Raw genomic sequence first — 22,887 nt, 5'->3', positions numbered from 1 at the left:
AAGAAACTTACCGGTGCTAAGGTCTCAGGATGTGTAGCCAAGTCATTCCCACTATGAAGTGGAATTAGGGCCCCAGGAGAATCACCACACACTATGTCTTGAGTGGGATGCAAAGGCTCACTACATCTTAGAAAATTAAACTCTGTCTTTCCAGTATGGGCAACGCACAGATTGTACGAATAAGGTAAAGTTCCTTCACTGTAGTTGGGGAGAACCCCAGGTCCAGGCTTGACACAGAGACCAGGCTTAAAACAGCCCCAAGTAGCAGGGCTGGAGGAGCGTCGCAGGTGCAGGGCGACCGCCAGAATCACCGCGAGGAGGAAGAGCACCGAGATCAAGGCCAAGGCCACCACCAGGTAAAACTGCAGCTCAGCCTGGGGGTCAGAGGGCGCGGGCCGGTCACTGAGGTCCGGCAGCGCCTCCTGCAGGCTGTCGGCGAAAACCAGGAGCAGCGTGGCGGTGGCCGAGAGGGGCGGCTGTCCCCCATCGCGCACAGCGACCAGCAGGCGCTGGCGGGCCGCGTCCCTGTCGCCCAAGGCCCGCGCCGTGCGCACCTCGCCCGTGCGCAGCCCCACGCTGAACAGTCCGGGCTCGCTGGCCTGCAGCACGTGGTAGGACAGCCAGGCGTTGTGTCCAGAGTCTGCGTCCACCGCCACCACCTTGGTGACCAGGTAGCCGGGCTGCGCGGCGCGGGGCACCGTGTCGAAGAGCGCCGAGCCGTCGGGTCCCAGCGCCGGGTACAGCACCCTGGGCGCGTTGTCGTTGCGGTCGCCCACCAGCACGCGCAGGCTCACGTTGGAGCTGAGTGCTGGAGAGCCGTGGTCGCGGGCCTGCAGCGTCAGTTCGAAGGCGCGCAGTTGTTCGTGGTCGAAGGCGCGTTGCGCGAACACCACGCCGCTCTGCGGGTTCACAGACACGTAGGACGACAGCGCGCGCGGCTCCAGGTCGCTGGCCACGATGGAGTAGGAGACCTGGCCGTTGGGCCCTAGGTCAGGGTCGGAGGCGCTGACTTGCGCGATGGAAGCTCCAGGAGGGTTGTTTTCTGCCACGTGGACGACGTAGGAGGCCTGGTGGAAAAGCGGAGCATTGTCGTTGATGTCCGTGATGCGTAGGGTAATGGTAGTGTTGGAGGAGAGAGGAGGCTTGCCCCGGTCAGTAGCTGTGATGGTGACGTTGTATTCCACAGTCTGCTCTCGGTCTAGATCCCCATCTGTCACCAGCTTGTAGTAATTATTAGAAGAAGAATAAATCTTGAAAGGAACATCTCTTCCTACATGACAGGTGACTTCTCCATTTCCTCCGGAATCCTGGTCCCGTGTTTTGAAAAGGGCAACAACCATTCCTGGTAGAGAACCCTCCAAAATCTGATCAGAGAGAGAAGTAATGATTATTTCCGGGATGTTGTCGTTTTCATCGAGGATATCTATGATTACTTTACATTGAGAAGAGAGACCACCTCCATCCTTTGCTTCCACTTCCATGGTGTATCTTTCTATATCCTCAAAATCCAATGACTGGTTATTCTTAATCATGCCTGTTTTCTCATCCAATAAGAACTTGTGTCTTGTACTCTGGGCAGTGCTCCTGAAGTAGTAGTTTATTTCAGCATTGGCCCCCTCATCCTGGTCCGTGGCTGTCACCAGCAACACGGAGGACCCAGGGGGTAGATTTTCACTAACGCTAAGTCTATATTCTTCTTGGCTGAACACCGGGGGGTTATCATTGGTGTCCTTGACAGAGATTTCTATTTGAGCGGTGGCACTTCGTGGAGGGTCCCCTCCATCCAAGGCAGTCAATATCAAGCTATGGGATCGCTGCTCTTCTCGGTCTAGGGGTTTCTCCAAGGATAATTCTGGGTATCTGCCACCGTCAGAATTAACTCTAACCATTAATGAGAAATAAGGGTTAGGATTTATCTGATAATCTTTAACTGAGTTCATGTTTATATCGGGGTCAGTGGCAGGGTCCAGGGATATTCGTGCACCTACGGATACAGATTCAAAAATGTCTAAATGTATTTCCTTTTTATCGAATTGAGGAGCATGGTCATTAATATCTTCAACAACCACAATGATATGAAAAATATTTAAAGGATTTTCCACCACGGCTTCCAACTGCAATTCACATCTTCTTCTCTCTTTGCATATCTGCTCACGGTCTATTCGGTCCTTCACAAGTAAGTCCCCGCTCTCCGCGTCTACGTTGAAGAGCAGCTTCTCCGCACTAACTCGCAGCTTTCGAGACGACACATCCAGAACACTGAGCCCTAGATCCCTGGCGAGATTCCCTACCACGGAGCCCTTGGCCAGCTCCTCGGGAATCGAGTAGCGGATCTGCTCGCAGAGCGCGGGGTAGAACAAAGGCAGCAGGAAGAGAAACAGTACCTGCCTCCGGTCAGCCGGACGTGTCTGCGTGCAGCTCCCTCCCATTGCGCGCCTTAGTTCTCGCTGGGTCCCAATCTTTCTGAAAAGCCAAAGAAACTGCAGTTCACGGCATCACTAGAAGAACTTTCGGCCCAGGACAGGCGGAGCTGGGAATCCGTTTGTGCTGGGCACAGAGTGCCCAGCCCGGAGCCTGGGTGTGTGAGCGGATTTCCTTCTCTCTATCCGTAGCTGCGCTGGCAATCCCAGCCTGGAGGTTGAGGAATCTCGGGTGTCAGCGCTAGCCCTGCACTGGCCGACAGCGACGCCCAGAGGCTTCGTGTGGGATCGCAGTCTCATATTTTAGTCTTGAGACAATTTCTCTCCAGATTGTGTTGTTTTTCAGACGGTAGGTTGTGTCCAACTCTTTGCGACCCCATGGACTGTAGCCCGCCAGGATCTTCTATCCATGGTTTTTTTTCCAAGCAAGAATAGTGGAGTAGGTTGCCATTTCCTTCTCCGGGGAATCTTTCTGGACCAGGGATCGAATTGGTGTCTCCTGCATTGGCAGGAGGATTCTTTACCACTGAGCCACCAAGGAAGCCCAGAATATATATCTATCTATAGATTATATAGTTATGTAATTGCCCAAGTTTTAGTTTTAGTAAAGTATACGGGCAGTGTTTTTATACTTAGTTTTTCAAGAAGTTTATTGTGGAAATTTTCAAACTTACAAAAGAAGTTAAGGAGCATTATTATTGAATCTTCATTTACCCCTCACCCAACTGCAAAGATGATCAACACAAGGTATTCTTTACTACATATTTCATTAACTCATTGTTTTGAATATATCCAAGATATTTTAATTAACTCTTCTTTAGAGACAAGACATTAAGATGGGGAAGAATTTTATCCTTAAGCCTATTATATAAACTGTTACCAATGCAAAAGTCCTGCCTGATTTAAGCAAACAAGAATTCAGCATTTTTCACAGTCTGCCCAATCATCCATCCAAAGAGCCTTGTGGGCTGTTTTTAAAGACAAGTTACCTTTTATGGCACAGAATAGTAGTCACCTACCATGATATACAGTCTTCATAAATATTTCTGTTATTATTTCTTCCACATTAACACATATTTTACTATTTATGTATACTAAGTACTAAAGGTTACTCCCCAAGACAGAAACTTTAAATGATAGTTTTCCTATTGCATTTTTAAAAATATGACCCTGAGCAATACATTATGTCTTTCCTACTTGCTTATGAATAAAGAGCATTTGAAATAATTAAAACATCTGTATGATGGACAGGCATGTTTAGCCCTTATATTCAGCATGTTTAAAATAGAATTTTGAGTCAATTTCAAATATTATTTTCAAAGTCTCCTACAATGTCATTTATTACTTGAACTAACATTGTGTTAAAAATCACATTACATAATAATAATTATTTTCTTTATATCTAAAAGCCAGTGAATATTCTTAGATCCTTCCTAGTAGTTCCTGAGAATATTTTTCCAAAACATCTCCCATATCCAAATTTATTTCTAGCCTTAAAAGTTGGAGTCATAAATAACAGTTGAAAAATAATTTTAATTTCCCATGTTTTGTCTTCTCATAGGGTCCAGTCCAAGAAAATGCTCTTCAGCAAATATAAAGTATAGGAGAATTTCACACTATTAACAATTATAGTATTAAGAGGATGAGAACCAATGGTGTTAAAATTTTTCACAGAAATTAAATGTCTATTGTTTATAAACAGCAATGTTTTCACCATTAAAAGAATAAAACATGCTGTATGAGGATATGGAAATAATAACTGAAGCTTGAATCATCCTCAGAAATTATCTCTAAATGCAAACAACTTCTACAAACATGTGACCTGAAACACATCACCTCTCAGGGGTGTTGTCTGGTCATAGAAACAGAAGAGAAGCACTGAATTTGAACTTTCACTTAGTTCTCCAAATAGAATGCATTTCTTAATTTACCCTTACAAAAATAGCATCAGTGTAGACATGTTTTCAGAGTAAGAATTTCACAATGTAGCCACTGCAGACAACAAAAATAATAAATTTCAGGACAGAAACCTGTCCTAAGAATTAGTAGTGAACTGTGGTCACCATGATGAGGGCTGTCCCAAGAGGGTTTCCACTGACCCTAGGTTAATTATTATGAAAAAGCAAAGATTGTTTCAACGATGTAACCAATAAATGCCTCCTATATTGTTGTTCAGTCCTTAAGTCGTGTCCGACACTTATAGGTGTTTGAGCAAAAAATTAGGCTTAGTTAAGATTTAAATGTATGGTGAGAAATATGTTAATATCAACTTACCTTAAATGAAAGCACTTAAAGAGAAAATCAATTTTTTTTAAGTAAAGAAAAAGACGAACTCACTGGAACGAAAGGGGTGTCTTCTATAGGAAACCTGGAATCATCTGAAACGCACAAAGGCTCGCTTTTCTCACAGCTCTCCTGGCTGATGAGCGTGTCCGCATAGTTCGGCTGCGGGAAGATCACGTGACTCCTCCGAGAGTCCGCGGTGAGCGAGACCTCGTGCGAATAGGTCTGCAGGAAAGCCCGCACCCCGTCCACGCCCACAAACTGAGACGCCGGCACGCCAGTTAACCCGCTGCCGGAAGCCTGGAGCAGACGCGACATGTGCCAGTGTCTCAGTCTAAGCGCCAGCAGCACAATGACAAAGGCGAGGAAGACGCAGGAGACCGCGGCCACCGCCACCACCAGGTAGAGTGTGAGGCCGGAGTCCTCGGGGTTGGCAGGAGAGTCAAGGTTGCCCAGATCAGCCAGGACGTCGGGGATGCTGTCAGCCACAGCCACCGTGAACGTGACGGTGGCTGAGAGAGGGGGCTGGCCGTGGTCCTGGACCGCCACCACCAAGCTCTGCTTGATCGCATCTCTGTCCAGCAGGGCCCGCGCTGTGCGCACCTCACCCGTGTGCAGCCCCACCGAGAAGAGCCCTGGCTCGCTGGCCTTGAGCAGGCGGTAGGACAGCCAGGCATTCTGGCCTGAGTCTCTGTCCACTGCCACCACCTTGGTCACCAGGTATCCTGGCTCTGCAGAGCGGGGTGCCAGTTCCACGCCTGTGGAGCCATCAGTGGGGAGGGCAGGATACAGGATTTCTGGCACGTTGTCATTCTGGTCCAGCACAAATATGCTCAGTGACACGTTGGTGCTGAGTGGTGGGTCCCCACTGTCACTTGCCTTCACCTGCATTTGAAGATCTCGAAACTGCTCATAGTCGAAGGAGCGCAGTGCGAACAGCACACCAGTGTCCGAGTTGATAGAGACATAGGAGGAGAGAGGCGCCCCTTGGATGGTGTCTTCCTCTAAGGAGTAAATAACTCGAGCATTCTCATTGCTGTCTGGGTCATGGGCTGTCACAGAGAAGATGGAAGTGCCTCTAAGATTGTTCTCTGGGAGGTAGACAGAGTAGGAGGTTTGAGAGAAGGAGGGTGGATTGTCGTTGACGTCAACCACGTGCAGGGTGATGTGAATTTCCGTGGACTGAGGCGGTGTTCCTCTATCTGTTGCAGTCACTGTGATGTTATATTCAGAGGTTTTTTCTCGGTCAAGATTTTGGACTGTCAGCAATCTATAATAATCTTCTACTGACTTTTCTAACTGAAAAGGTAGAATCTCCTCGATGGAACAAACAACTTGGCCATTTTTACCAGAGTCTCGGTCATGAGCATTGAAAAGAACGATTATTGTTCCTTGAGGAGCATCTTCCCTCACTGGACTAAATAACGATGTAATGGTCACTTCAGGTCTATTATCATTGACATCTTCTACTGAAATGAGGAGTTTGGTCCGATCCTTCAATGCCCCACCATCTTCTGCCTGTATTTCCATGTCATAAAACGCACATTCTTCATAATCTAAACTCTTCGCTGTTGATATTTCGCCAGTATTTTCATTCAACTGGAATAACGGAGATTGTTTTTCACTAATTTTCCAGAATTTGTAAGCCACTTCCCCGTTGGTTCCTTCATCCGGGTCGCTAGCGCTTACGGTAAGCAGCCGAGTCCCCGGGGGCACATTCTCTGGGACTTTCACTCGGTAAATCGGTTGAGCAAAAACCGGGGCGTTGTCGTTTGTATCCAGCACTGTCACTCGGATGTGCACTGTGCTGGAGCGACGCGGTTCGCCTCCGTCCGTGGCGATGAGGACCAGGTAGTGAGCAGCCTCCTCCTCGCGGTCCAGGGCGCGCTCCAGCACCAGCTCTGGGCTTACAGCTCCGTCGTCGTCTGCGGTTTGCACTTCCAGGGAGAAGTGGTTATTGGGGCTGAGCTGGTAGCTCTGCAGGGAATTCAAGCCCACATCTGGGTCCACAGCCTCTGGCAGTGGATAACGTGTTCCGGGCAGAGCGATTTCGTTAATTTTTACTTCCAGATTTTCGACCTGAAATTTTGGGTTATTATCATTGATATCAGTGACTTCTATTTCTAGTCCGTGAAGTTGCACCCTGTCTTCAACCAGGACTTTAAAGTTCACCAGACACCGAGCACTCTGAGCGCAGAGCTCCTCCCGGTCTATCCTGCCCGCAGTGACCAAGCTGCCGCTTCGTGGATTTAGAGCAAAGAGCTGCGTCCTACCTCTGGAGATGATGCGGACTCCCCGCTCTGCCAGCTCGCGGAGCTCCAGCCCCAGGTCCTTGGAGATATTCCCCACGACGTAGCCTTTTTCTGTCTCTTCAGGTACAGAGTAGCGGATCTGGCTCGCCCCCGTCTCCCACAGCCTCCCTAGGAAAAGGCACAACAGGAAGAGTCTTCTGCGGTGCAGGCTATTCCTTGGAGCGGCCATTGTTGCTTCACTCAAGGTTTTTTTCCCCTCAGAATACTTCCTGTGAACGCTGATTCCTTAGCTTCTATTTTCCTCCTGCAAATTATGGCGATCTTTTTTTTCTCAGGAGAAACCCGTAGTGCCCCAAGTTCAGAGGCTGAGTTACTCTTGCAGCCCCGAGAGTCTGTCTGTGGGATCCGAGCGGCTTTGTGGAGTTTTAGACCCTAATACCGGGACCGAAAGCTGACTGAGCTTTTCTTAGAGTTGGTGAACAGCGGCGCTCAGAGTCCTTAGCCGTTACTACACCCACTGAGATGCGAAATACTTTTGCTATAGATGACTGACAAAACACTACTCTCTTACCGTTGTGATTTTAGATTTCTCTGTGTCATGCATTTATATTTCAAAAGCAATGACCATTTGTGGGTATTTTAGTTGGAAATAAGGTGACATGAAACTTCTATTAAATGTCATTAATATCACACAACCTTACTCTCATTTTTGACAGCATTTTGCTCTTTCTAGATATGTAAATTATTCAAATTTCATTCTTTATAATGTTGCAACTGTTTTTTATAGGTCGTTATTTTCTGAAGTAATTAAAATGTGCAATCCTCTTTGGAAATATATCCATATTTTTCTTATTTTAGATGTACATCTGTATTTACATAATTATATTGAATGAATATATAGATTACTCAATTTGAAGCTGTTTTATAAGACATTTACTTTCATGGTGAGATTCTTGGAGTAAAGTTTCCTTAAGATTTTGTTTACAAAATTTAATTACATAATGGTGCTAGAATTTCTCATCTAATATTGCTAAATTTTTTTAAATTTACATAGTTATGGTTGTTAAACTTTTAGCCTATTTCAATTTTTTAAATATTTAGTTTTCTATGTGAATTCATATACAGCATTTGGAAGATTCAAATAACATACCCTGTAAAGTAAGTTTCCATTTCAGGTTCTTCATCAAGAAATTAGCAATATTATAATAATATTAAACTTCCTATTACAAGGGTCTAAACTTATGTAATAATTTGAGGAAAAAATATAAGATGTAGAACAAATTAAACACCACAATAAGAAATTTCTTTCAGCAATGTGTAAAGAAATTATTTACTGAAGCAGTTCCTAGCAGAAAACAGGCAAAAGACAGATGCTTCTGTAATGGCATCTTTGTATGTGCTTGAAATTAGTAGATTTTGCCTTAAAAATAATTCAGAATTCTCCTTCCCTCCTACAGATAGGAAGATGAGTAAACCTCTAGTCACTAATGTTTAGGGCTCTAAGTAAAAAGACAAATACAGTGACTTTCCCCTCTTTCCGCTTCAAAAAAATAGGTCAGGTATGAGAGCAAGTGATAGAGGGAGAAGCATTTTCTTTTCTCTTATCAAGTATCTCCTTCTGTTAACTATAAAGAAGATGATTTTGCATTCAAGGAAATTTGAAGGGACTTAGATAACGACTTGGATTTTCTGATGAGTTCACTGAGTCCCTCTCACACAATATATCACATAGTATTTTTTCTTTAAATTTTAAGGACTTCAAAGACTCACATATAGGTAGATTTAAGGAATTAGACATGAGGAATAAATATAAGAAATAGATGTAAACTGTACCAGTGAAATCAGTGAAGGAAGACACCAAGTAGTGGTCTTTTTGCTTTAAAAAATCAATTAAGTGACTACCTATTTAATTTTTTTCCTACTTTAAATTTAATGTTTACTTATATATTCAAATTATATCAAACATCTAAATATGTTAAATGAAGAATTAAAAAAGTAATGGGTAAATTTCATTAGATTAGAAAAGATATAAGAAATTGGCAAAAATACTTGTGTTGTGAAGCCTAGAGCATACTCTCTCAACTTGGTAAATCTTTTTTTTTTTTTTTTTCAACTTGGTAAATCTTAACTAGGCAAGGTATTTTGTCACATACCTATTCTCAATTCACCGTTCCCCTTGAAGGCTGGGTATACAGCTTTCGGATGAGCTCTAATAATTCCATAGCAATCCGTTAGACTTTAAAATGCAATATATTTTCATATGAATAAAAAAATTGCAAAGATGATGAAAAGGAGTAGATACTTAAATGGAACTCACCGCCATTAAAGTTTCGGGATGGGAAGTTGACTCACTGGAATTACAGAGTGGAAATAAGGTCCCAGACGAATTACCACAAAGTATATCTTGTCCTGAACTCAGCTGCTCACTACATTTTAGAAAATTAAACTCTGTCTTTCCAGTATGGGCAACGCACAGATTGTATGAATAAGGTAAAGTTCCTTCACTGTAGTTGGGAGGAACCGCGGGTCCAGACTTGACACAGAGACCAGGCTTAAAACAGCCCCAAGTAGCAGGGCTGGAGGAGCGTCGCAGGTGCAGGGCGACCGCCAGAATCACCGCGAGGAGGAAGAGCACCGAGATCAAGGCCAAGGCCACCACCAGGTAAAACTGCAGCTCAGCCTGGGGGTCAGAGGGCGCGGGCCGGTCACTGAGGTCCGGCAGCGCCTCCTGCAGGCTGTCGGCGAAAACCAGGAGCAGCGTGGCGGTGGCCGAGAGGGGCGGCTGTCCCCCATCGCGCACAGCGACCAGCAGGCGCTGGCGGGCCGCGTCCCTGTCGCCCAAGGCCCGCGCCGTGCGCACCTCGCCCGTGCGCAGCCCCACGCTGAACAGTCCGGGCTCGCTGGCCTGCAGCACGTGGTAGGACAGCCAGGCGTTGTGTCCAGAGTCTGCGTCCACCGCCACCACCTTGGTGACCAGGTAGCCGGGCTGCGCGGCGCGGGGCACCGTGTCGAAGAGCGCCGAGCCGTCGGGTCCCAGCGCCGGGTACAGCACCCTGGGCGCGTTGTCGTTGCGGTCGCCCACCAGCACGCGCAGGCTCACGTTGGCACTGAGCGCGGGCGAGCCGTGGTCGCGGGCCTGTACCGTCAGTTCGAAGGCGCGCAGCTGCTCGTGGTCGAAGGCGCGCTGCGCGAACACCACGCCGTTCTGCGGGTTCACAGACACGTAGGACAACAGCGCGCGCGGCTCCAGGTCGCTGGCCACGATGGAGTAGGAGACCTGGCCGTTGGGCCCTAGGTCGGGGTCAGAGGCGCTGACATGCGCGATGGAAGCTCCAGGCGGGTTGTTTTCTGCCACGTGGACGACGTAGGAGGTCTGGTGGAAACCCGGAGCATTGTCGTTGACATCAGTAATATGCAAGGTAACGCTTGTATGGGTGCAGAGAGGCGGCTTGCCCTTGTCAGTGGCTGTGATGGTGACATTGTACTCCGGGGTCTGCTCTCGGTCCAGGGTCCCGTCTGTTACCAATTTGTATGAATTTTTGGAGGAAGAAATTATCTGAAAAGGTACTTCACCCTCTAATCGACAATTAACCTCCCCATTCTCCCCGGAATCTCTGTCATATATTTTGATCAAAGCAATCAGAGTTCCTGGCACTGCGTTTTCCAGAATCATTTCGACTAGAGAATGGAATGTAATATCTGGTCTGTTGTCATTTTCATCTTGAATGCTAATTTTAACTGTACACTGTGCAACCAGTCCCCCGCCATCCCTCCCTTCCACCACGATGGAATATTCCTTGATTTCTTCGAAATCCAGTGTTTTTAGCGTTGTAATTTCCCCACTCTTTGAATTCAGACCGAAGACTTGCCCGGTCCTGTAGAAGGAATAAGCAATTTCTGAGTTGACGCCCTCATCCTGATCGGTGGCTGACACCTGCAACACGGTGGTGCCTGGGGGCACGTTTTCTCCAAGGTTGACTCGGTATACGTCCTGGCTAAATACCGGGGGGTTATCATTGGCATCAGTGACCTGGATCTGGAGCTCAGTAGTGCCACTTAGGGGTGGATCTCCACCGTCTGAGGCAGTCAGGACTAAACGATGGTAACTCTGTTGTTCCCGGTCTAAAGGTTTCTCCAATACCAGTTCCGGGAATTTACTATCATCTTGTTTTTCCTTATTTATCAACGAGAAATTAGGGCTAAGAGAAAGTTTATAAGTTTGCAGAGAGTTTAAGCCAATGTCTGCATCTTCCGCGACTTCTAATATAAATCGCGTGCCTGGCGGCGTAGACTCACTTATTTGCAGCTCAAAGGAATTTTGCGAGAATTCTGGCGTGTGGTCATTGACATCCTCGATCTCTACATTCACGTGATAAAAGTTCAATGGATTTTCAGCAACAACCTCAAATTCCAGAGCACAAGCTGACTTCTTCCCGCATATCTGCTCCCGGTCTAGCCTGCTGCTCACAAGTAACTCCCCGCTCTCCGCGCTCACAGTGAAGTACGGCTTCTCCGAACTGACGCGCAGTTTTCGAGTTGGTAACTCGTGGACACTGAGTCTCAGGTCCTTGGCGAGATTCCCCACCACCGAGCCCTCCGGCATCTCCTCGGGAATCCTGTAGTGGATCTGCTCAGAGAGCGCCAGGCAGAACAAAGACAGCAGGAACGGAAAGAGCACTGGCCGCCTCTCAGACCAGCAGCTCTTCCCAGCGCCGCTCCCCATCCCTCTCGCTCCCCCCACCCCCTAGTTTGCTCACCGGCTTGGAGACGCCGGATTACAAATAATGTCTTTGTTGCAGTCGTCCGGAGCTCCCAAAAGCTTTATGAGGGTCAGGGAGGGTTTCTTCTCTAGAGAAGGAAAAGGTGGAAAGGCTTACGCTAGCGAGTCTAAGACAGGGAACGTGAGCTGCGGCTGCGCGAGGAAGTCCCCAGTACCAAGCTCTCCACTTTGGCCAACAGCGGCGCCCAGAGTCCACACTGGGGAGCTGCAGCCCCTGCAGCTTCAGTTTAACTGGCTCTCATAATTATAAACTTGCGGGCCTAACTTAACAAGCCGTATTTTTATGCTAATATATTTAATAGTTTAAATCATCAAGACTTATTTAAAGCCTTGTTTCTAAATTGTTAGAAATACCATGTTAGGTTTGTTTACAAAGTTAATATATATTGGTCCATTTCTTTTTTTCTTTTTTTCTTTTTTTTTTTTTTTGGTCTTGTTTGATCTCACAAGACCTCCAAAAATTGGTTGGTGAGGTAAAACTTCTTTCTTGGTTCTACTTCACTTAGTCTACACGGCAGCACCGGAGACTAAGCGCAAGCAGAAGCAAGAAAGCGCATGCTGCTATATATATTGGTCCATTTATTTCACCATTGTGCAAACATACACTGAACTTTTGCTTTGTGCTAAGCACTGTCCTTGTCAGTGGCAATATAACAATGAATAAGACAGAGGTCTTGCCCTCAGAGAGTTTGTTGTCTACCAATTCCATGAATCATTTCTGTTTATTAGCTATGATATATTAAAAATTTTAAAGCTTCTTTCATTGATTCCTGTGTTTACCCCATATGTCTACATAATCAGTGCTACTTATGTCACATATATTAGAGAACATCAATACTGTTGAAAATTATTTTGTTGTGTAATTTTGTACCAATCCTCAAACATCTCCTCTCATATATCAACACTGTCTTTACAAAATAATTTCTTTTTACTCTTCTAACTCAAGAAGTAGTCATTCAGAAAAACTGTCCCTGTGATGTAGCCGGAGATTATTTGGTGTACGTCCTACTTCATTTCTCAGAATTAACTGGCTTATGTCATACCCAACATCTTATATAAATTCACTCTTAAAATGTATTGAAATACTTGTCTGTCCTTCAATACAAAGTCACAAAGGGATATTCTAGTAGAACGCATTACTTCCTTATCTATGTATACATGTTATACTGAAGTAATGGCTTCAGAATTGGAGGAAATGAGTTCATGGTAAATTTATTTACATAAATTCACTGAATATAGTGACATTTGTTCTAATTATTTTACTCCATTGGTTATTATTATTATTATTTGCAATTAGTGAATGCTTTCAGCAAGAGTACTGGGGCAACTTTCCATTCACTTTTTAAATTTGCAAAGTGTCAACAAAATAGTTGTCTCTGCGAGTGACTGTACACCTAAACACTACAGAATATAAAGCTAATTCCTACCATTATCTATGGATTGGAGGAAACACAGCACAATCCCTCAGAAATGTCTTTTTAGTTGATAACAAATAATTCTTTGTACTTTCCACTCTCATCTGATGACAAATCAACCGTTAGTTTTATTTAAATTCTATAACAAGGGATGCAGGAGTCCAAATGGAATCATTTTTAATTGAACCGATTGGCTTGTTTAAAATTTGTGTACATGTAACTTCTTTTCTTAAAAGTAACACTCAAACTCTAACCATGAGAACACAGCATATTTCACATGACTGTACGGTCAAAACAGCTCATTGGAATTCTAATGAAATGTGTTCATCTGCATTTTACAGAGGTCACTTTCAACAATTTTAAGATGACATTTTATTTAAAATTTGATGGGGAGGGCAATGGCCATTTTAGGCTTTAGATGCCATGTCTCCATTGGTATGAGTCCTGGGTGACCACTGACACACAAACAACATTGAGGAACCAGTCTTACCTACCACCACCCTTTAAAATATGTTTGCTTTGAAATACGAGAAGTATTAAAGCTTTGAAGGGTACCAATACAGACACAGAACTCATAGAAGAGGTTTAAACTGAAGAAATTTTCAAGAACCTAGTTTTAGGTGAAATCCTAAGAATCCTAAAAATCCTGAGATGTATTTTACTTTTACTAATGTAATACAAGGGTTTAGAAACCTCAATAATTTTTGTAAGTTCTAATTTATATATACCTTTATGTGTCTATACATATACATGTGTACACACACACACATATTCCTATATATAAAATGAACTGACCTTATATGGTTGGGTAGCTATTTCTTAAGTGAATAGATGATAATTACGGTAAAATATGAAAAGTTTTAAGAGGTTAAGAGTTCATATTTAAATAATCTTGTCTAAGCCTTTGGAAAGCAGATGAAACAATTATGATGATTAGAACTCAATTTTACTGTGTCACTAGCACAAACCCCAAACTCTGCGGTACACCTTAAAAGCTATCTGTAAACTTTCTTTACAATGCATGTTTCAAAACGCAAATTAAATTTATAAAAAATATAATTCTTCTAAGAAATAAACATAAACAATGAACCGAACTCACCTGAACAGAAGCAGCTTCATCCCTACATTCATGAAAATCTATGGATGTTAACAAGGTGTCATTTTTCTCACAGCTGTCTTGGCTAATGAGCATGTCAGCATAGTTGGGCTGGGGGAAGATCATGTGACTCCTCCGAGAGTCAGAGGTAAGGGAGACTTCATGGGAATAGGTCTGCAGGAAAGTCTGTACTCCTTCAATGCCCACAAATCCTGAGGCTGGCAGGCCTGCTAACCTACCACTGGAAGCCTGGAGAAGTCTCGATTTGTGCCACCGCCATAGCCTGAGCGCCAGGAGCATGATGACAAAGGCAAGGAAGATGCAGGAAACGACAGCCACTGCCACCACCAGGTACAGTGTGGGGTCCGAATCATCAGAGTTGGTTAAGGTCCTGATGCTACCCATGTCGGCAAGGACATCTGGGATGGTATCTGCCACGGCCACGGTGAGTGTGACCGTGGCTGAGAGAGGGGGTTGCCCATGGTCCTGGACCACCACCACCAGGCTCTGCTTGAGTGCGTCTCTGTCCAGCAGGGCCCGCGCCGTGCATACTTCACCTGTGTGCAGCCCCACGGTGAAGAGTCCTGGCTCACTTGCCTTGAGAAGGCGGTAGGACAGCCAGGCATTCTGGCCTGAGTCTCTGTCCACTGCCACTACCTTGGTAACAAGGTATCCTGGTTCTGCAGAGCGAGGTGCCAGTTCCACACCCGTGGAGCCATCAGTGGGAAGCATGGGGTACAGAATCTTTGGTGCATTGTCATTCTGGTCCAGTATGAACAGGCTCAGGGACACATTGCTGCTGAGTTGAGGGTCCCCACTGTCACTGGCTGTCACCAGTAGCTGCAAGTCTTGGATCTGCTCATAGTCAAAGGAGTGCAGAGCATATAGGACACCAGTGTCAGAGTTGATGGAGACATAAGAGGAGAGAGGCGCCGCCATGATGCTGCCTTTGGTCAGAGAGTAAGTGATCTGGGCATTGCTGCCGCTGTCAGGGTCATGAGCAGTCACAGAGAAGATGGAGGCACCTCTGGGGTTGTTCTCTGGGATATAGGCTGAGTAGGAGGTATGAGGGAAAATGGGTGGATTGTCATTGATGTCTGCCACTTGCAGGGCAATATGAATTTCAGTAGATAGAGGTGGGGTTCCTAGATCTGAGGCTGCCACTGTGATATTATACATAGAGATCTTTTCTCGGTCCAAATATTTCCAAGTTACCAATCTATAATAATTATCAATTGATTTTTCTAATTGAAAAGGTAAATTATCACGTGTATAACAGACAGCTTGACCATTCTTCCCAGAGTCTCGGTCATGCACATTCAAGAAGGCAATTACTGTCCCAGGAAGAGTATTTTCCAGGACTGGGCTAAACAAAGATGTAATGGTCACTTCGGGCCTGTTGTCATTGACATCTTCCACTGAAATGAGTACTTTGGTCCGCCCCAGAAGTGCCCCCACATCTTCAGCTTGTATTTCCATGTCATAAAACGCACATTCTTCATAATCTAAACTCTTCGCTGTTGATATTTCGCCAGTATTTTCATTCAACTGGAATAACGGAGATTGTTTTTCACTAATTTTCCAGAATTTGTAAGCCACTTCCCCGTTGGTTCCTTCATCCGGGTCGCTAGCGCTTACGGTAAGCAGCCGAGTCCCCGGGGGCACATTCTCTGGGACTTTCACTCGGTAAATCGGTTGAGCAAAAACCGGGGCGTTGTCGTTTGTATCCAGCACTGTCACTCGGATGTGCACTGTGCTGGAGCGACGCGGTTCGCCTCCGTCCGTGGCGATGAGGACCAGGTAGTGAGCAGCCTCCTCCTCGCGGTCCAGGGCGCGCTCCAGCACCAGCTCTGGGCTTACAGCTCCGTCGTCGTCTGCGGTTTGCACTTCCAGGGAGAAGTGGTTATTGGGGCTGAGCTGGTAGCTCTGCAGGGAATTCAAGCCCACATCCGGGTCCACAGCTTCTGGCAGTGGATAACGTGTTCCGGGCAGGGCGATTTCGTTAATTTTTACTTCCAGATTTTCGACCTGAAATTTTGGGTTATTATCGTTGATGTCAGTGATTTCGATTTCTATTCCCCAAAGTTTCCCTTCATCCTCAACTAGGATGTTAATATTTACAAAACATCGCGCGTTCTGAGCGCAGAGCTCCTCCCGGTCTATCCTGCCCGCGGTGACCAAGCTGCCGCTTCGCGGATTTAGAGCAAAGAGCTGCGTCCTACCTCTGGAGACGATGCGGACTCCATGCTTCGAAAGCTCTTGCGACTCCAGCCCCAGGTCCTTGGAGATGTTACCCACGAAGGATCCTTTGTCGGTCTCTTCAGGCACAGAGTAGTGGATCTGTCCTCTCCCGATCTTTCCCAGCGCACCCAGCAGCGCGCACAGCAGTACCAGCTCGCCGCGTCCTCCGTAATTCTTTGGAGCGGCCATTGTTTTTTAACTATAGAATCCACTCAGAATCTTCCCTGGGCATATATGTTTTGTTTACCTTGTTCCTGAAGTTATACAGATCATCTTCTGGAAGGTTGGAGTGTCCCAAATTTAGGGATGGAATTTTACCGCAGTCCTCCAGTTGGTTTGTGAGATCTGCGGATCTCTGTGAGGTGAGAGCCCTGAGTTTCCGGCTGGTTTTTTGATTACTTTATCTCCAAGTAGGTGAACAGCGGCGCTCAGAGTCCTAGGCAGTTACTGCAGTCACTTATATTTGTAATATCCTATGCTAGATTGCTAGCGGAAAAATTGCTACTTGTTTTCTATAGTCTATTTGGAATAAATTATCCCTGAACTCATATTTTAAAAGTAATTTCCAAGAAGTGTGGAATGAAATAGGCTTAAAGTCTTACAAAGTATTATTACATGACCAGATTTTAGGGTCTGTCATATTAAGTTACTCAAATTTTTGTAATGTATTTACTGTTTTAAAAATACAATTTTATTTATTATGCTCTAAGCATTATTGTTAATATCTTCAATATCTATTATCAACTAAGTAAGAACCCCACTCATTATTGGAAATTAATTCATTTTTAGGCTAAAATATACCTATTGGAGATGACTGATTCAGAAGTTGTTTTATTTGGTTTAAACCAATTAGTCTATATAGCAAGCTTTCTGTAGAGTTGTTGCCTTTTAATTTTCTTTTTAAAATGCTATTTTAGTCACACAGTAGTGTTTTGAAATTAATATTGTGAAATTTTAATAATAGGATAATGCTTTTCCTCTCAAGTTATATCACAGACTATTTAAATTTTATATAATTTCTATTTGAATAAAGGTACAAATGAATATATAATCGAAAGCAATTTTTTATCTATTCTTCTGCCTATGAGAGATGATTACATTTTAAAGCCAACTTAATTAACTTCTAAAGGTAAACAAATAGCCTAAAGGTAACTTTACCTTAATTACTACTTCAATCAAAAGAATCACAAAAGTAAGAAACATGTAATTATCATTAAGGAGTCAAAAAATGCCAGTGCAAGAATAAATGTCTTTTTCCTTCAGTAGTTTGTAAAATGGCCATTAATCGAAGCAGTTACTAAGGGAAGTATAGCAAAAGCCTGATATAATGTATTGCTATCTTGTATATGTAACCGTATCCACTTGAGACTGTTAATCTGGTCTAAACTTCAACATTCCATTTTCTCCTAGAGATAGTAGAATGACTAGAAGACCTCTAGCTATATTAGTTTATGTCTGCAAAATAGACATTTCAAAAATAATGTAGCAGAAGTGTGTGTAAGGGGAACAACAGAGGCCAAAACATTGTGGTTTTTTTTACAGAGGAGCCTATAGAATGAGCATTATTACAGGTTAATCTTGAAAAACCTATGCTGCAAGTAAGGAGAACATGCTTTTATTTTCTAATGAGCATACTGAACCTGTGCTGCACTTAGTCAAGTAAAATGATTTTACAAACATATATACACACAGTACAATGAATGCAATTACAGTAGGTATATCTACATAAAAATATAGGTTAATCGACCTTATTCTGGTGCTTTTGAAGCAAAAGAGAATTAAATACAGGAAGCAAAGTATCAGATTAATATGGAAACAATAACAGCTAAATCAATTAAGAAAAATATCTAATTTTAGCTTGTTTTTCTTTTAAGATTTATTTATATGATTGCCTACTTTTACATTTGCAGCATGTCTAGTTGAGAAAAAAATAATCATTTATTAATCAGTAGAAAGAAAAATTTAGAGAAAAATCTCAGTAGCTTTATGGGAGACCATATAACATTGCCAAAAGTTTCCCTTATGGAAAAAACCACAACTTCACTGCTTTATAATATGAACCTGGTAAGACACCACTAAAAGACACATAATTTCTCTGAATTCAACCTCCCTTGAAAAATGGTATGACAGCTTTTTGACTGGTTACCACATTCTTAAGACAATGTTTAGATCTAAAATTTGTATAGATGCATTTGGGGACATTTTATGTTTGGTTCCAGACCACTACAATAACGAGAACAGCACAATAAAGTGGGTCACGAAAGTTATGGTTTCCCAGTGTGCATAAAAGTTATGTTTTAAGTATGCAATAGCATTGTATCTAAAAAAGTACATACCTTAATTAAAAACACTTCATCGCTAAAAAACACTAACCATCACTGGAGTCTTTGGTGGGTGGAACATAATCTTTGTGTAATGGTAACATCCAAGATCACTGGTTATAGATCACCACAGGGCTTCCCTAGTGGCTCAGATGATGAAGAACCTGCCTGCAATGCAGGAGACCAGGGTTCAATCCCTGGGTAGGGAAGATCCCTTGGAGAAGAGAATGGCTACTCACTCCAGAATTCCTGTCTGGAGAATTCCATGGACAGATGAACCTGGTAGTCTACAGTCCTAGGTCCATGGGGTCGCAGAATGGGACAAGACTGAGGGACTAACACTTTCACACTTTCACTTTCACATGATGACTATAATAAAAAAAAGTTTTGAAATATTTTGAGATTTACCAAACTGTAACACACATGAAGTGAGGAAATGCTGTTGTACAAATGGTGCCTATAGACTTGATTGACTCAGGCTTGCCATAAATCATCAATGTGAAAAAACAAAACAAAATAAAACTGGAGTATCTTCAAACCGCAATGAAGCAAATTGAACTAAAACAGAGATGTGCCAGTTTTTTTCTGTGAATGTGGAGAACTGTCGACACAATAAAAAGAAGGTTATACTTACAGGAAACTCACCTGATGAGAAGTCGACTCATTGGAATTACAAAAGGGAAATAAGGCTCCAGATGAATCACCAGAAAGTATGTTTTGTCCTGAACTCAGCTGCTCACTACATTTTAGAAAATTAAACTCTGTCTTTCCAGCATGGGCAACGCACAGATTGTACGAATAAGGTAAAGTTCCTTCACTGTAGTTGGGGAGAACCCCAGGTCCAGGCTTGACACAGAGACCAGGCTTAAAGCAGCCCCAAGTAGCAGGGCTGGAGGAGCGTCGCAGGTGCAGGGCGACCGCCAGAATCACCGCGAGGAGGAAGAGCACCGAGATCAAGGCCAAGGCCACCACCAGGTAAAACTGCAGCTCAGCCTGGGGGTCAGAGGGCGCGGGCCGGTCACTGAGGTCCGGCAGCGCCTCCTGCAGGCTGTCGGCGAAAACCAGGAGCAGCGTGGCGGTGGCCGAGAGGGGCGGCTGTCCCCCATCGCGCACAGCGACCAGCAGGCGCTGGCGGGCCGCGTCCCTGTCGCCCAAGGCCCGCGCCGTGCGCACCTCGCCCGTGCGCAGCCCCACGCTGAACAGTCCGGGCTCGCTGGCCTGCAGCACGTGGTAGGACAGCCAGGCGTTGTGTCCAGAGTCTGCGTCCACCGCCACCACCTTGGTGACCAGGTAGCCGGGCTGCGCGGCGCGGGGCACCGTGTCGAAGAGCGCCGAGCCGTCGGGCCCCAGCGCCGGGTACAGCACCCTGGGCGCGTTGTCGTTGCGGTCGCCCACCAGCACGCGCAGGCTCACGTTGGCGCTGAGCGCTGGAGAGCCGTGGTCGCGGGCCTGCAGCGTCAGTTCGAAGGCGCGCAGTTGTTCGTGGTCAAAGGCGCGTTGCGCGAACACCACGCCGCTCTGCGGGTTCACCGACACGTAAGACGACAGCGCGCGTGGCTCCAGGTCGCTGGCCACGATGGAGTAGGAGACCAGGCCATTGGGTCCCAGGTCGGGGTCGGAGGCGCTGACTTGAGTGATGGAGGCACCAGGTGGGTTGTTCTCTGCTACATGGACCACATAGGAAGCCCGTTCAAAAACTGGCATGTTGTCGTTTACATCACCGATGTGCAGCGTGATGCTCGAGTTGGAGGAGAGGGGTGGCTTGCCTTTGTCGGTGGCTGTGATGGTGATGTTATACCCAGGGGTCTGTTCGCGGTCTAGAACTCCATCTGTAACTAATTTATATGTGTTTCTTGAAGAAATCAGTATTTTAAATGGAACATCGCCTTCTAATTTACAAATAACCTCTCCATTGTGTCCGGAATCCTTGTCTCGGATTTTGAGCAAAGCAATGTGTGTTCCCAGCTTGGTGTCCTCCATAATAAAATCCGGTAGAGATTGAAATATCACTTCTGGGGCATTGTCATTTATGTCTAGGACTTCTATCTCCACTGTACACTGGGCAATCATTCCTCCACCGTCCTTTGCTTCCAAAACTATGGAATATTCTTTCACTTCCTCAAAATCTAATGTATTTAGAATAATAATTTCCCCAGTATCAGAATTCAGGTCAAACTGGGTAATTCGGTCTGCTTCAGTGAAAGAGAAAGTGATCTCAGCATTGACACCCTCATCTTGGTCAGTGGCCATTACTCTAAGCACAGTGGTGCCTGGAAGCACGTTTTCTGGAAGCTCCACCCTATATAGTTCTTGGCTGAACACTGGAGGGTTATCATTGGCATCAGTCACCAGGACTTGTATCTGTGCAGTACTGCTTAGGGGTGGATCCCCGAAGTCCAAGGCTGTCAAGGTCAAGTGGTAGGATTTCTGTTCTTCCCTGTCTAAAGATGTCATTAGTACCAGCTCAGGGTATTTACTGCCATCCAACTTCTCTTTAATCACAAGTGAGAAATGATCATCAGGACTGAGCTGGTAATTCTGTAGGGAATTGGTACCAATATCTGCATCATGAGCAGATCCTAAAATAAATCGTGCCCCGGACTTTGTGGACTCACTTATTTGTAGCTCAAAGGAATTTTGCGAGAATTCTGGCGTGTGGTCATTGACATCCTCGATCTCTACATTCACGTGATAAAAGTTCAATGGATTTTCAGCAACAACCTCAAATTCCAGAGCACAAGCTGACTTCTTCCCGCATATCTGCTCCCGGTCTAGCCTGCTGCTCACAAGTAACTCCCCGCTCTCCGCGCTCACAGTGAAGTACGGCTTCTCCGAACTGACGCGCAGTTTTCGAGTTGGTAACTCGTGGACACTGAGTCTCAGGTCCTTGGCGAGATTCCCCACCACCGAGCCCTCCGGCATCTCCTCGGGAATCCTGTAGTGGATCTGCTCAGAGAGCGCCAGGCAGAACAAAGACAGCAGGAACGGAAAGAGCACTGGCCGCCTCTCAGACCAGCCGCTCTTCCCAGCGCCGCTCCCCATCCCTCTTGCTCCCCTCCTTAGTTTGCTCACCGGCTTGGAGACGCCGGGTTACAAATAATGTCTTTGTTGCAGTCGTCCGGAGCTCCCAACAGCTTTATTTTCGGCGTGAGGGTCAGGCAGGGTTTCTTCTCCAGAGGAGGAATTGGTGGAAAGACAACACTAGCGAGTCTTGAGATCGGCAAAGTGCTCTGCGGCTGCGCGACGGCATCGCCAGCACGAAGCTCTCGACTTTGGCCAACAGCGGCGCCCAGAGTCCGCACTGGGAAACTGCAGCCCCTGCTGCTTCACTTTAACCAGCTACCGTAATTACTACCGTGTATCCAGCTGAAAAATCATTTTTAAAAGACGTCAGACTGTTTAATAACACGCTTCCCACGTGGCTCAGGGGCAAATAATCCCCCTGTCATGCTGGAGGCGCGCGTTTGACTCCTGGGTGGGGAAGATCCCCTGGGGAAGGAAATGGCAACCCTTTCCAGTATTCTTCTCTGGGAAATCCCATGAACAGAGGAATCCGTGGTGTCAAAAGAGTTGGACACGACTTAGCGACTGAGTACGCATGCATATCTCGTAACATTTAATTCTATTAGAAGCGTCATCATCCCAACTTTCCATGTTTTCAGGTCAATCGGTAAGTTTAATATATAAACATCTATACACTGACATAATTACTCCCCAACCTTCAAATCCGCACTAGTAATAGGATGATTACTATAACACAGATTTGGCTTAAAGGATCTCAGATCATAGCTGTTGTGAATACTCATTAATTAGCAATATATTGGATAAGGTTTCCTTGTCACCTTTTTCTTTATTCTTCCTTACATTTTTTTGTACCTAATTCATTTCCATTTTTCTTCCCAGAGGGCAACAGTAATGGTGAAATTATGTCTTTCAAAAGGCACAATTTATACTTACCTCTCTTGTTCCAAAATAATTTTAGCAAATTCTTTATAGTAACATTTGGTTTTCAATTCTGATATCTCACTTAAAGAAATGATGATAGCCTTTCAGAGAAGAGCCTATCCTCTCCTTCCCAT

At 45.1% G+C, this 22,887-nt stretch overlaps 1 protein-coding gene and 1 long non-coding RNA gene across 13 annotated transcripts in view; one reads left to right on the top strand and one right to left on the bottom strand.

The window, feature by feature from the left end:
- LOC110143238 (protocadherin gamma-C4) overlaps positions 1 to 22,887 on the bottom strand; it is a 180,480-nt gene that overhangs the window by 106,217 nt on the left and 51,376 nt on the right. Inside the window, exon 1 of one of the 12 annotated variants that reach the window (XM_070465524.1) lies at positions 19,443 to 22,158. The exons of 7 other annotated variants lie outside the window; for them this stretch is intronic. In XM_070465524.1, coding sequence (XP_070321625.1) covers positions 19,443 to 21,850 — 2,408 coding nt within the window. In that variant the 5' untranslated portion in view covers positions 21,851 to 22,158. Of the gene's footprint in view, positions 1 to 11; positions 2,588 to 4,757; positions 7,189 to 14,249; positions 16,887 to 19,442; positions 22,159 to 22,887 lie in introns of those variants that run through there. 4 more of the 12 variants (XM_070465521.1, XM_070465509.1, XM_020902833.2 and 1 more) reach the window with 4 other exon arrangements.
- On the top strand, positions 6,336 to 7,650 carry LOC110143283 (uncharacterized). Its single transcript, XR_011486880.1, has 2 exons — positions 6,336 to 6,393; positions 7,079 to 7,650. It is a non-coding gene; the product is annotated as an uncharacterized lncRNA (long non-coding RNA).

Source organism: Odocoileus virginianus, chromosome 3 (genome assembly GCF_023699985.2).
Source record: "Odocoileus virginianus isolate 20LAN1187 ecotype Illinois chromosome 3, Ovbor_1.2, whole genome shotgun sequence".
NCBI classification, from domain to species: domain Eukaryota; kingdom Metazoa; phylum Chordata; class Mammalia; order Artiodactyla; family Cervidae; genus Odocoileus; species Odocoileus virginianus.
This window is presented reverse-complemented; position numbering and strand designations above follow the sequence as displayed.